Source organism: Lissotriton vulgaris, chromosome 7, assembly GCF_964263255.1.
Source record: "Lissotriton vulgaris chromosome 7, aLisVul1.2, whole genome shotgun sequence".
NCBI lineage: Eukaryota > Metazoa > Chordata > Amphibia > Caudata > Salamandridae > Lissotriton > Lissotriton vulgaris.
Window position 1 is genome coordinate 724,520,516 of NC_141695.1, and position 13,168 is coordinate 724,533,683.

The window sequence follows — 13,168 nt, forward strand, 5'->3', positions numbered from 1 at the left end:
CTTTCTGCACCTTTCTTCGTCTTTCTGTACTTCTGTTGCCTCTTTTTGCATTTCTCTTGCTTCTTTCTACCCTTTACTTCCTCTTTCTTCACATGTCCTACATTTGTAGGCATAGTTAGAAATTAGCATTTAAAAAACCTTTGAAATTCACTGAAACAAACCATAGGTTTCAGAGACGTTATAGTTAGAAATTAGCATTTAAAAAACCTTAGAAATTCACTGAAAAAACCATAGGTTTCATGGATGCTGTAGTTAGAAATTAGCATTTAGAAAACCTTTGAAATTCACTGAAAAACATAGGTTTCAGGGAAGTTATAGTTAGAAATTAGCATTTAAAAAACCTTAGAAATTCACAGAAAAAAACATGGGTTTCAGGCACGTTATAGTTAGTTGGATATTTCACTCGTTCAAAACCATAGAAATTCTGGCGTTATGGTTAGTTCAGCTAACAATAATTTACGCCTCCTTAACGAATTGCTGATGACGTCACATATTACATCATTCATGACATGGTCAGTGACATCACTGATGACATCTCAAATGACATCACTGATGACATCATCCACATGAACATCTGATGCACCTCCTCACACTCTAATATAATCTTTGCTGCACCCACTGTAAAATGCAGACTACCATTTTCGAAACCATCAACACACCAATTCCAGTTACTACATATGCACTCACTGATTTCTAGGTCTACACACACATCCACTCATTCACCCATACATACACTCATTCATTCAGACACTCATCAATACAACACTATCATATGCACTCATACACCTATACAGACACTCACACACCACCACTCATCCAGTTACTCACACACCTAGTCAGTCATGCTAAGAACCAACCACACTCCCATTTACTCACCTATACAAATATATACACACCACCTCACTAATTCATACAGATACTAATGCATACTTACTCTCTTTAATAATCACTGATACAAGTACATACTCATCCATACATACACTCTCACAATCACTGACTCTCACATATAGTGATTTATATACTCCAACTCTCACATATACTGCTTTTTAGGTCTCGCCTATGCAGAGCACATGCGCTGCATATGGGGGATCTCTTTGAATCAATCTGCTTTATTCCCCAAAAACGTGCACGCATTGCATTGCTTCCAATGGCAAAGCATGCACGTTTGGCGATTCCCTTGCGGGAGAGAGCTTTGGCGACATCTATTGGCAATTATCGTGCTCGCTCCCAGAAGGTAAACACTGCCTGTCCCTGCTCTCAGCCACAATCCCCCTACCCCTCCGACTTGTTTAGAACTGCACTGGCTATGTGGGACACTGGCATCTCTTCGCACACTATATTTTCACAAATTATTTTTGCCACTTATCAGCTCGCTACAGTGGTTAAGGCACTTTCTATTTTTGGAGCTAGCTGTTGTTTTGGAGATTCCAGCAGTATTGAGCCAGACTTGTATTATTCCTACAGCGATCATAGAATATAGCTTTTTAACATGTTGAGGTGTTTTTGCATTCTTTAGGCATTGTGGTGTGAGTCTGAAACGAGGGGTCTTTGCAGCTCATCTGCTTTAGACCTTATCTCGTTGAAGGCAAGTGGCTTTTTGTCTCAGCTTGTCATCTAAAAGTCCAGGAGTTCAAAGTGACCATGACCATTCTTCTGTGTAGATTCGTCACTCATGTACTTTAGTTTAGTTTTTTCATTGTAGTTGGTGAACATTGATGTTTTTATATCACTACAAAAAAACTTATCTGGACATTTAGGGACTTATTTACAAGCCCGTTGAGCTGCCTGTACACCACTTTTTCCCATATTAAAAGTGACGTGGCTGCGATGCAAGGGCCAGGAGCTTGTAGCAAAGCCCCTAAAAGTATTTCCACAAGGCGCTTTGCTCATTTTCTGTTCACATGTGCTTGCACGCCATGTGCATTGGCTCTGATTGCATTAGCATTCATTTAAAAAGGTGAGGTGATGAAAGGCACTGTTGGACTGAGGCTGGGACCCGCGGTCGTGGGTATACTTAGAGCACGATTCGAGAGTGAAAGCCAAGCAGTTACATAGATCACAAGAGGAACTTCACAAAACCTCACAAAGTGGGTTAAGACAACACAACTGCATATTAGCATGTTGTTACCCAACACCTCGTCCTAATGTCTTTCCTCGTGCACTTTTCATTGTGGCAAATCACGTTTTTTAAAAGTTGGGACCGTTGTCACAAACGGTTCCAACTTTTATTCATTGATCACATTTCCATGCACCGCTTTCACTGACTTGCCTTCCAAACAGAACGGTACTTAACGCAGACACACAAATGGCTACGGAGAGGTGATTTAAATCCAGCTGACATGGAATTTCCAACAAAGGCGGCAGATCAGTATTCAAGGGAGGTAAATCTAGCTCCATTAGAAGGATGTACTCAATCCCGTGCCTTCGAGGCACTGGAGGACAGGACCTAATGTAAGCGAGGGCACGCGGGCAAGGAGTTACTACCAGACAGGAGCATCTGGGAAGAGCAGAGAGGACAAGTAGGGGCATACAGACTTTTAGCACACAATCCACTGGACAATTTTATTTTAATGTCACAAGTGACGCTTATCAATGTTAAAAAACTTGTTCAGATTGTTTGAAGGTCAAGACCTTGCATTTTAATTAATCTGGTGTTTTTGGACTTCTAGCAATATTTATAACAATTTAACTATCACACCCCAACAGATTGCCATGCATATTTTAACATGAGTGAAAAAGCCAGCTCACCATTCCAAGAAGGTCTGTACATTACTTTAACATATTAAACTTTAGGGCCACAGCCTGTAGAATTCTGCATAGCTGGATTTTTAAGGGTGGCCCTGACATTGTGAGATTCTGAAGCTATCTCAATGTTTGCACCATTGCCACAAATGCCACATAATTCACCATCTGCAGCAAGATCTGACCATTTTACCAATTTGTGTTTCTTGTTCACCCAGGTTAATCATCACTTCACATGTAGCATGGGATTCCAACATGCCGTTGAAGGTTCTAAACATGCACCGTAGCTTTCCCCTTTTCACTTTTTACCTCCTACATTCAAACCTTTATCTACAGAAAAACACCTTCAGGAAAAATGAAAAATATGTTTCTAACTTTTGGTGAAAGGAAATTTTCTCTGTAATAGAATAGGTCTTAGTGTAACATTCCAGCATGGGTTCCCTGGTGCGTGCTCAGGCTTTCCCAGAGAGACAGAGAGGATTTATAAATGCTAACATCAAAATGCGTTTCTACCTCTCAATGCAATATAGATTATTCATTGACGCTGAATCACATTCTATTTTTTATTAGTTGAATATCTGTTTAATTTTATCGGCCAGATTTTATTTTTTACTTTGCGGATGTTGATGTCTGCCTCTTTTCAAGACAAATAAAACAGTTTGAAAAACAATAAAATAAACAAATGTTCCTTTTTAAAGCACTGGAATTTCTTATATGTCACTAAGGATGTAAACATGTGATACTAGTTGGGAAACAATGCCCCGGATGAACATGACACACCAATTGCATTTGATTAAAATGCCAAATGATTTGAACTGGCCGTATAATTTAGATAATCAAGCCACATAAATGGCTTATTCCTTGTTGCATAATTCCAGCGGCCTAGCCAAGAGGGATGTAGGCCGGGTATTACAAGCTGTGGAGCATTTTCTAGACAAAAGAAACAAGCATTGGCATAGCCAATAGTTCTCACCTTATAAGTGTTTAGCCATGCAACAGTTGATGTTGTTGCACCAAGGATATTGTACTGCATAACTAAATACTTATATTGTCCCAAAGGCGAGACCTACTGGCTATGTCAATGCTTGTTACATATGTAGTTACCTGGACATGTACCACTGAGGCATCCATTCACTTATCAACACACCCATACACACAATCACCCAACCATACAGCTGGTTCCACATGCACTCTTGAACCCAGATACCCAGTGAATCAACCACTAACACATCTATGCACAGAGTCACACACCTCCCACCCAACCATACACACAATCAGTCTCCCATACAAATACTCAGGCAACTAATCAATAACCCATATAGACAAGCATGTAGCTACTGACCAACCCATGCAGCAGCTTACACAATAACAGACAGACTGATACAGACATTCACACAGTTTAGTCACTAACCCATGCATTCAGTAAGACACATTTAATCACTCACTTATTCAGTCGGTCATTCACACACCTACTAAATCCTCCATCCAGACACTTACACACCCACTCATTCTTAAATACACCTTGGCATATATATAAAACATATTTAAACTTTAAAGAAACACAGTCACTGGATGATGTAATCAATGATGTCAATAGTGGTCATTTCAGATGCCATCAATAATGTCATCAGTGATGTCACTGACCATATCATGAATGATGTAATATGTGACTTCATCAGCAGTGCATTGCCGGGGCACGAGTTATAGTTAGCTGAACTAACTATAACAGCTGAATTTATCTGGGGTTGTACGAGTGAAATGTCCAATTAACTATAAGGTCAATGAAACTAATGTTTTTTTCAGTGAATATATATATATATATGTCGGCGGTGATGGTTTTGGGCACTAAATAAAGAAAATTGCACCATCAACTGGGTTCGCTTTGTCTGTTGTTTACAGTACCTGAAGACGATCTGTGCCTCTTATATATACATCAATACATATATATATCTCAAAACAAAAAAATTCTCTTTTGTCTGCGAGGACACAAATTTCAAAACAGAAAACAAAACTGCTTCATATATCAAACCAGCCCCAGGATGCTTGTTTCTGGTCCAGAGAAGGCCTGTTATATAACTTCTGGCTCAACTGTTCCCATAAGGAACAGGCTCAACACTGATTTGCATATGGCTCAGTCTGAACTGCGGTGGCGAAGTGAGCTAGAGAATGATCTTGGATTCAACCCAGACTTGTGACTTGGGGTGAGTGTCTGAAATTTTTTTGCGCTCCATCCATCATCTCCTTGTGTTGGCTTTGTTCGCCCTAAGCTGGCAGGGTATGACCATACATGTGTGCATTGCTCACTTTGCCACTGGATCCAAGCTAGCCTGGCTAATGAGGGGTGTTGCCTCGAAACCGGACTTAGGATGCTTTTTTCCGGGCGAGGGAAGATCTGGCTTGGCAGTTCAGGATGGAATGTTCCCAAGGAACAGGATCCAGACTAATCTGCTCATGGCTAGTTCTGAACTGGGGTGGCAAAGTGAGCTAAAGAACGATGTGGAATTTAAACCAAGATCTGTGACTGGGGGGAGTGTCTGAAATGTTTCAGAGCTTCGTCCATCATCTCCTTGTGTTTGCTTTGTAATTTAAATGTTAACCACAGAGTCACTGAGGACCCAATTAGCTTCAGAAAATCTGTCCAGGAAACTCACCTTCATAAAGTGCTGCATTGCAACCCTTAGCCAAGCCTACAGTCTCTATTCTTTACCCCATTCTAATGGCACCCATTACTACCTAGGTACATGAGTTCTTCCAGACTTTTATCACTTGCTCAGAGCACATGTTAAATTTCTGTTAAATTCCCTGGATTGAGTAATTCTGTGCCTAATTCTGACTTATTTTCTGGGTCGCACAGTGGTTCCTTACTCTGAGTGGTATAACGCAGCAATTATGTTTTGAAATTCCATTCAGTTTTTTGAAATTTCAGCCCTCCAGAATCTTCGCACAACTTGTAACTAGACCCTAAGTGGTTTGCTCATAATCACAGACTTTAAAGTTTAATACCTGGGCTGGATTAAAGGGCATGTTCAAAAGTTGGCAGCTTTGCCAATAGACCATAGTCCAATGAAAAGTGTGGATGCTTACAAAATGGTGGCTTAACACTAAACGTCAACATCGCATGTTACATGTATATTTTCTTGTCACTTCAATATGCACAGATTCCACCCACAAATCAATAGCTTCCCTCAAGAGAAGGAAGGAGGAGTTCAGTAAGGACTTTTATCACTACAGTATGCTGATATTAGCTTTAGATGCAATAGGGGCTGAAAACAGTGCAGGTTGGGTAAGTTTGGATTATAGCTTCTGTGGTTGTACACTCTTCAACATTCACTTTCAGGCATGCTGTGGAGCAGGAAGAACTGATAATGGCAGGTACCATCTGAATGGTGAATAGACATTCACATTTTTGATCAAATTCGTTATTTGTAGCTTGAACATTGAGCATCTGTTCATCACTGAGGTCCCAACAATATATTTATTATCACAGAATAATTGAAAATTCACCTTTTCCTCGCGAGACACCATCAGCACAAGATTATATGGTACATCTTGATCAGAGTTGTTTCCGCTAGTAACATCCACCATTATATTCTGACTCTTGACGGAGTTGACAAAGTCATCAATTTCTGACCCTGGTGTGGAAAAAGACAGTCCTGTTTATTATATGAACAGTTTTCACTGAGATATTCGTCTTTCTAAACAGCCTTCATGCTCTCTTCTTCCCTAGAGGGAGCATGTATCAATGTATTCACAAAGGCAATCACCATTTCATTGTTCATGACATCTGCAGTCGATCTGAGTACACTGGCTAGAGTATCCCCTTGATCTCTTTTTATGTTTACCTTTATTTTATTGACTTATTGGCAAGAAAGAAACATCACATACACTGGGTACCCCATACCCAAATCACAGTATATCCCTCCTCTCCCAGCCCGCACGAGCAAAAATGCAACCAAAATCCATGTATTGCAGTCTGAAGATTGGTCTTTGTCAAAGCAGGGTACGAGGCTAGCCCCTTCTAAACATGTCAAAAATGTAACAACCCTAGAACTCCCTTCATCCTGCCCCTCCCTCCCCCAAACTGGTGTACTGAGGATCTGCCCCTTCAGGACCCTGGTCAAAGGATTGTCATTGGACAGCTAATCAGGGGGCCTTAGTTGCCCCCCCTGCTTCCGTAAGCCGGAGAAGTTGAATGTATTTTGGGCAGGTCATTTCATTCAGCCCCATCGCCAGCAGGGACACTAGGGGTCACCAGGTAACCCTAAAGGTCTCTTCAGAATTCGTAAAGGAGGTAAGGATCCATTCCATTCCTAGAATGTACCACAGTGTGTGTAACCATCCCATGTGTGTCGGACGAGTCTGTGTACCCCAGTGTGATAGGATGTGCTGGATTACCACCCACAGCGCCAAGCCTATTTGCTTCATTCAGATGGATTTCAACGGATAAGTGATCGGGTTGGGCAGCCCCAGCACTGTGTAAGCCAGAAATTGAGGTATTTCAGTCTCAAACTATCTGTCAATGTCTTCCAGTATCTTGGTCCAGTACCCCGTCAGTTCCTTGGAATCCCATAACAAGTGGAGCTGTGTGCCCTCTTCCTCTCAACCTCACCGACATGTTGGGCTGCGGTATGGATTTCCTTTGTTTAGGCGGGTTGGTGTCAAGTACCAACAGTGGCGGCTGGTGGATTTTAAAAGTGGTGAGGCGAAAATGTTGTACCGCAAAGTAATAAGCGAGCGTGCAAGCCCGAACTGCAAAAGGAGGGTGGGGGGGGGCAAGAATAGTCCTGTCTTTGATGTAGTGGTACTGGTTTGGAATCATGTCATGTTGTAAATATTTTGGCAAACAAGCTGCATTTCAACCAGGCTGTAGAGCCTATGTACTGTACATTGGAAAAATCCAATAACCTGTGTGAGATGACTTCAAAAACGAAGTTGTAAATTACACTGGGGTGAGAGAAGTGACCCAGTCACAACTCAGACATGTTTACTTACTTTATGGCAGTGTAGGCATGCGTCACTTTGCTGGAGGCAGTTAGTCCTATGCTTAGGTGCACATATTGGAGTCATGCTGCCATGCTGAATGGGCAGTGTGTGCTGATGTGATCAGACAGAATGGTTGCATAGGGTGGTTCAAGTGCAAAAGAGGGAGTCTAGTGAAATGTGGTTTACACAAACAGAAGATTTTTGTACTGCGAATAATACATAAGGGGTTATTTCAAAAAGTACATCCCAGCATCGGAGACAGGGAGGAACAAATCAAAATACTCTTATCTTCATATTTCACTTCACTTTATAGAAACATTATTTTGTGCCGTTCATTATTTTTGTTAAGAAACCATTTTATAACACTGACGGCTAGATTGTTTTCCTAGTTCAAGTTTTTCATCAAAGCAATAACAATTTATTTCATGCCACCAAGGGTAGCGAGGTCACAGCAGACAAGATGTGACAACTACATGTTAACACAAACAGTAAAACGACGAGAGAGAGAGAGATGAGCTACAGACGGCCTCCAAAACCAATACTTTCACTAAGCATTTGTCAGTCTGCACAATAGTCGTCAAAGATAACCTGTTTTTTAAAGATTAAATGCACCGGATGTCGGTTTAGTCAGAACCAGTCCCTGCCGAGATCCCTGTGCAAAATTTGGCCACAATACATCTCTTCTTTGCTGGATTCAATCGACATCAACGATGTGCTTGCTCTGCTCCATCAACATTGGGAGCGGTGTTATCTAACCCAGCTGCTGCTTCTCCACAAGCCATTTCAGTCACCAAGGCCTGAACTGCTTTCTATGGCCTCAAACTCAGAATTCTGGCAAGCACATGTCCACATCACAAGTGGAAAGAAAATGCAGGGGGACAGAACACATAAACATTCAGGCACGTAACTGTACTGACAGGAATACACGGAGAAAGATTTTTAAAAAAAATGTTTTATGGGAATGTTTGCATCTCTTATTTTTCTTTTTGTACCCAGACACAAGTCAGAAAATGAAATAAATCACAGTCCTCGAGACACAGACCTCTATTCAGACTCCGAGGGCGCTTTGCCGGCCCCAGAATCGGATCTTTAAAGCAGCCAAATATTAAAGGAGGCCTGGCTGGAACTGAGCGGTACAGATGTCCGGAAGGAACTTACAAGGAAGGAGGATCTAGAAGTAACGAGGACACGCCGTTCTGCTAGACTCTCTCCCGTGACGCAGATGCATGCTGTTTTAGTACAGGCCAGGCCTGATTGTCAAGCCCGAACAACAGATACCCCCTGCCTCATGGAAGGTCTGGACACACCCGAGAGAGTGGGGGGTCTCGCTGCAGAGGGGATGGGGGGAGGCGGGATAATTATAAATAATAGAATTTTCAAACTTACCTGCTTCCCGCCTTTAAGTTCCCAGCAGACAGACTCCCGATTGCCGCCGTCCTACTTTCGAAGAATTCCCAGGGTGCTGCTCGTCAGCAGGAAGGCTGCAGGCAGCCTCCCTGACCCTCCCCTCCATGGCAGCCGGCGCTGATTGGTTCGGCCGGCTGCCCTAACCTCGTCATTCTTCCAAGTCTGCATTCTGCAGAACGGAGAGTGGGAGGAGGCTTGGGGGAGCGGCTTGCCCACTGTTGCTAATACTGTCTGTTTGGACAGCCTCTCAGGCTGTCCAAACAGTCCGTATTCACAACAGTGGGCAAGCCACTCCCCCAAGCCACTCCCCCTGCCCTGAGGCTCGACTCGTAATCAGGAAGTTCTGCAGTGCTGACTGCTTTCTCGCCGTGCGAGAAGGGCAGGCAGAAACAAATGGTAGTTATAAATAAATAACTACCATTTGTTTCTGCCTTCTTCTCGCACGGTGAGAAAGCAGGGGGGGCGGCGCCCTAACGCCCCCATGGTAAAACCGCCACTGAGTACCAATATGTGGCTACTTTGACAGCAGATTCCCTGCTGGCCATGTTACAAGCAGTATGTTGGCTCTGTAATAAATGTCTCGCCAATCTTTCTCCATCAGCTCCCTTCCCACTTGTGGGACACCCCCGCGCCGCACGGCCACCAGCTGCTGCGTGTGTTCCCCTCTGCCTGCCTTCTGCCCCGCTGACGCCGTGGTCGCTCCCCTCTGGTTTCCCAGTTGTTTTGCCCTAAATTTGTGCTTGTCTGTTTCTGCCGTCTGCTCGCGTATTTTGCTGTTTTTCCTCGTTTTGCCCGTAATTTGTGCTTGTCTGTTTCTGCCGTCTGCTCGCGTATTTTGCCGTTTTTATTTGTTTTGCCCTAAATTTGTGCCTGTTAATTTCTTTGTATCCCCTGTGCCGTGTCCAGTTTCCTTCCTGATTGGCCGCCTACCTCGCCGCCCTCCGCTCTCGCTTCCCGCCACCGACATTGGCCCCGCCCCTTTTTCTCTTCTGTTCCCTCCCCGCTCCCGCCTCCCAGCTGCTCCGCCCACCCGCGCACTTCGCCTTAAATGGCGACCGTGCGGACGCGCAGCGGTCACGCGCAGCGGGCGCGCCGATTGTGCGCCGAAGGCGCGCCAAAGGTAAGCCCGTCTACGCCCGTCCGCGACCGGATCGCGACCAGCGCCAGGACCCCTGGCCCACGAAGACCCCGACCGACCCGCCTGACGTACTCCGCCGCCACCCTCACCGCTCTCAACACCGGCCGACTCCCAGAATGCCATCAAGCCTCTCCACGACGTACCCACGGACCCTTCAGCTGCCACGCCTGCAAGTTCACCTGCATCCGGACCTGCCTCGCACCAGCACCCACCAAGCCGAACACCAGCAGTACCCACCTCAAGTGCATCCTGCTCAACACCCGCTCCATCCACAGACATGCCATCGAACTCTGGAACCTCCTCGACACCACAGCTCCAGACGTTGCCTTCCTCACGGAGACCTGGATGAACGCCTCTTCAGCTCCCGACATCGCCATCGCCATCCCAGAGGGCTACAAGATCGTCCGGAGGGACCGAAACGCCAACCAGATGGGAGGAGGCATCGCCATCATCCACAGGAGCACCATCCGTCTCACGACCAGCACCGACAACTCCCTGACCACCGCCGAACACCTGCATTTCCAGATCCACACCAACCCGAACACCACCCTCAGAGGCACCCTGATCTACCGACCCCCTGGACCACGCACACAATTCAGCGAGGACATCGCCGACTTCGTCAGCCCACATGCCCTCCCCTCCGCTGACTACATCCTCCTGGGAGACCTCAACTTCCATCTGGAGAACAACAACGACCGCAACACCAGCACCCTGCTCGACAACCTCACCAACCTGGGACTCAAGCAACTGGTGTCCACCCCCACCCACCTCGCCGGACACACACTCGACGCTGTCTTCTCATCCAGCAAGGACATCAACTTCAGCCACACCACAGAGCTTCAATGGACGGACCACAGCTGCGTCCACTTCACCTTCAAGAAAACAACGACCCACCACCACCAGCAACAGACCGCCCGCAGAAGCTGGAACAAGATCACAGCAGACCAGCTCGCCACCTCCCTGAGCCAGCACCCTCCTGCCAGCTCAGCGAACCCCAGCCAGGCCGCCGACAACCTCACGAAGTGGATCAGCAACTGCGCGGACGAACTCGCCCCACTGAGGACCCCGCCCAGCAGACCCGGCAGCAAGAAAGCCCCATGGTTCACCGACGAACTCAAGAGCTCCAAGAAGAACTGCCGAGCCCTCGAGAAAGTCTGGAGAAGGGAACCGACACCGGACAACAGGACCTCCTTCAAACTTGCCACCCGGAAACACCACCAGCTGATCCGCGCCGCCAAGAAAACAGCATTCAAGGACCGGTTGGACAACAACGCACACAACTGCAAGGAACTCTTCAACATCGTCAAAGAGCTTTCCAACCCCAGCGCAGGAAACAACGACATCACCCCATCGCAAGACCTCTGCAACTCCCTGGCTTCATACTTCCACAACAAGATCGCGGACATACACAACAGCTTCAACAACCAACCAACGCACACCATGACCGAACAACCACCCCCCACCACCACCCTCCGCGCCTGGACCCCGATCAGCACCGAAGACACCATCCGCACGATGAACTCCATCCACTCCGGATCACCGACCGACCCCTGCCCTCACCACGTCTTCAACAAAGCCGACGCTGTCATCGCACCCCACCTGCGAGACATCATCAACACATCCCTCGACACCACCATCTTCCCCGAGAGCTGGAAACACGCCGAACTCAGCGCCCTACTCAAGAAACCAACAGCGGACCCCACCGACCTCAAGAATTACCGCCCCATCTCGCTCCTCCCGTTTCCAGCCAAAGTCATCGAGAAGACCGTCAACAAGCAGATGGCCGCTTTCCTCGAGACGAACGGATCCCTCGACCCCTCACAGTCCGGCTTCCGAGCCAACCACAGCACCGAGACCGCCCTCATCGCCGCCACCGACGACATCCGAGCCCTGATGGACAATGGAGAAACAGCGGCCCTCATCCTCCTAGACCTCTCCGCGGCATTCGACACGGTCTGCCACCGCACCCTAGTACGGCGCCTCAGCAACGTCGGAATCCAGGACAAGGCGCTGGAGTGGATCACCTCCTTCCTCGACGGGAGAACACAGAGAGTCCGCCTACCACCGTACAAGTCAGAGGCCACCGAAGTCATCTGCGGCGTCCCCCAAGGATCATCTCTGAGCCCCACCCTCTTCAACGTCTACATGAGCCCCCTCGCGGCCATCGTACGCAAACACAACCTCAGCATAATCTCCTACGCCGACGACACCCAGCTGATCCTCTCCCTGACCAACGACCCCGCCGCCGCCAGAGCCAACCTGCACGAAGGGATGAAAGAGGTAGCCGAGTGGATGACGACCAGCCGCCTGAAACTGAACTCGGACAAGACGGAGGTCCTCATCCTGGGCTCCTCTCCCTCCGCCTGGGACGACTCCTGGTGGCCTCCCGCCCTGGGCACCGCACCCAAACCGACAGACCATGCACGCAACCTGGGCTTCATCCTGGACTCCTCCCTCTCCATGACCAGGCAAGTCAACAACGTCTCCTCGGCATGCTTCAACATCCTACGCATGCTACGGAAGATCTTCTGGTGGATCCCCACCGAGACCAGGAAGACCGTCACCCAGGCCCTCGTCACCAGCCGACTGGACTACGGCAACGCCCTCTACGCCGGGACCACCGCCAAGCTCCAGAAGAGACTCCAGCGGATCCAGAACGCCTCAGCCAGACTCATCCTCGACATCCCACGAACCAGCCACATCTCCGGACATCTGCGAGACCTTCACTGGCTCCCCGTCAACAAAAGAATCACCTTCCGCCTCCTCACCCACGCACACAAAGCCCTACACGACCAAGGCCCGAGCTACCTCAACAGCCGAGTCAACTTCTACGCTCCCAAACGCCACCTCCGATCAGCCAACCACGCCCTCGCCGCCGTCCCCCGCATCCGAAGAGCG

At 47.3% G+C, this 13,168-nt stretch overlaps 1 protein-coding gene across 1 annotated transcript in view; it reads right to left on the reverse strand.

Moving 5' to 3' along the window:
• LOC147702336 (ATP-binding cassette sub-family A member 10-like) overlaps positions 1-13,168 on the reverse strand; it is a 1,673,715-nt gene that overhangs the window by 697,723 nt on the left and 962,824 nt on the right. Inside the window, exon 21 of the mRNA XM_086930968.1 lies at positions 6,247-6,374. Coding sequence (XP_086787094.1) covers positions 6,247-6,374 — 128 coding nt within the window. The remainder of the gene's footprint in view (positions 1-6,246; positions 6,375-13,168) is intronic.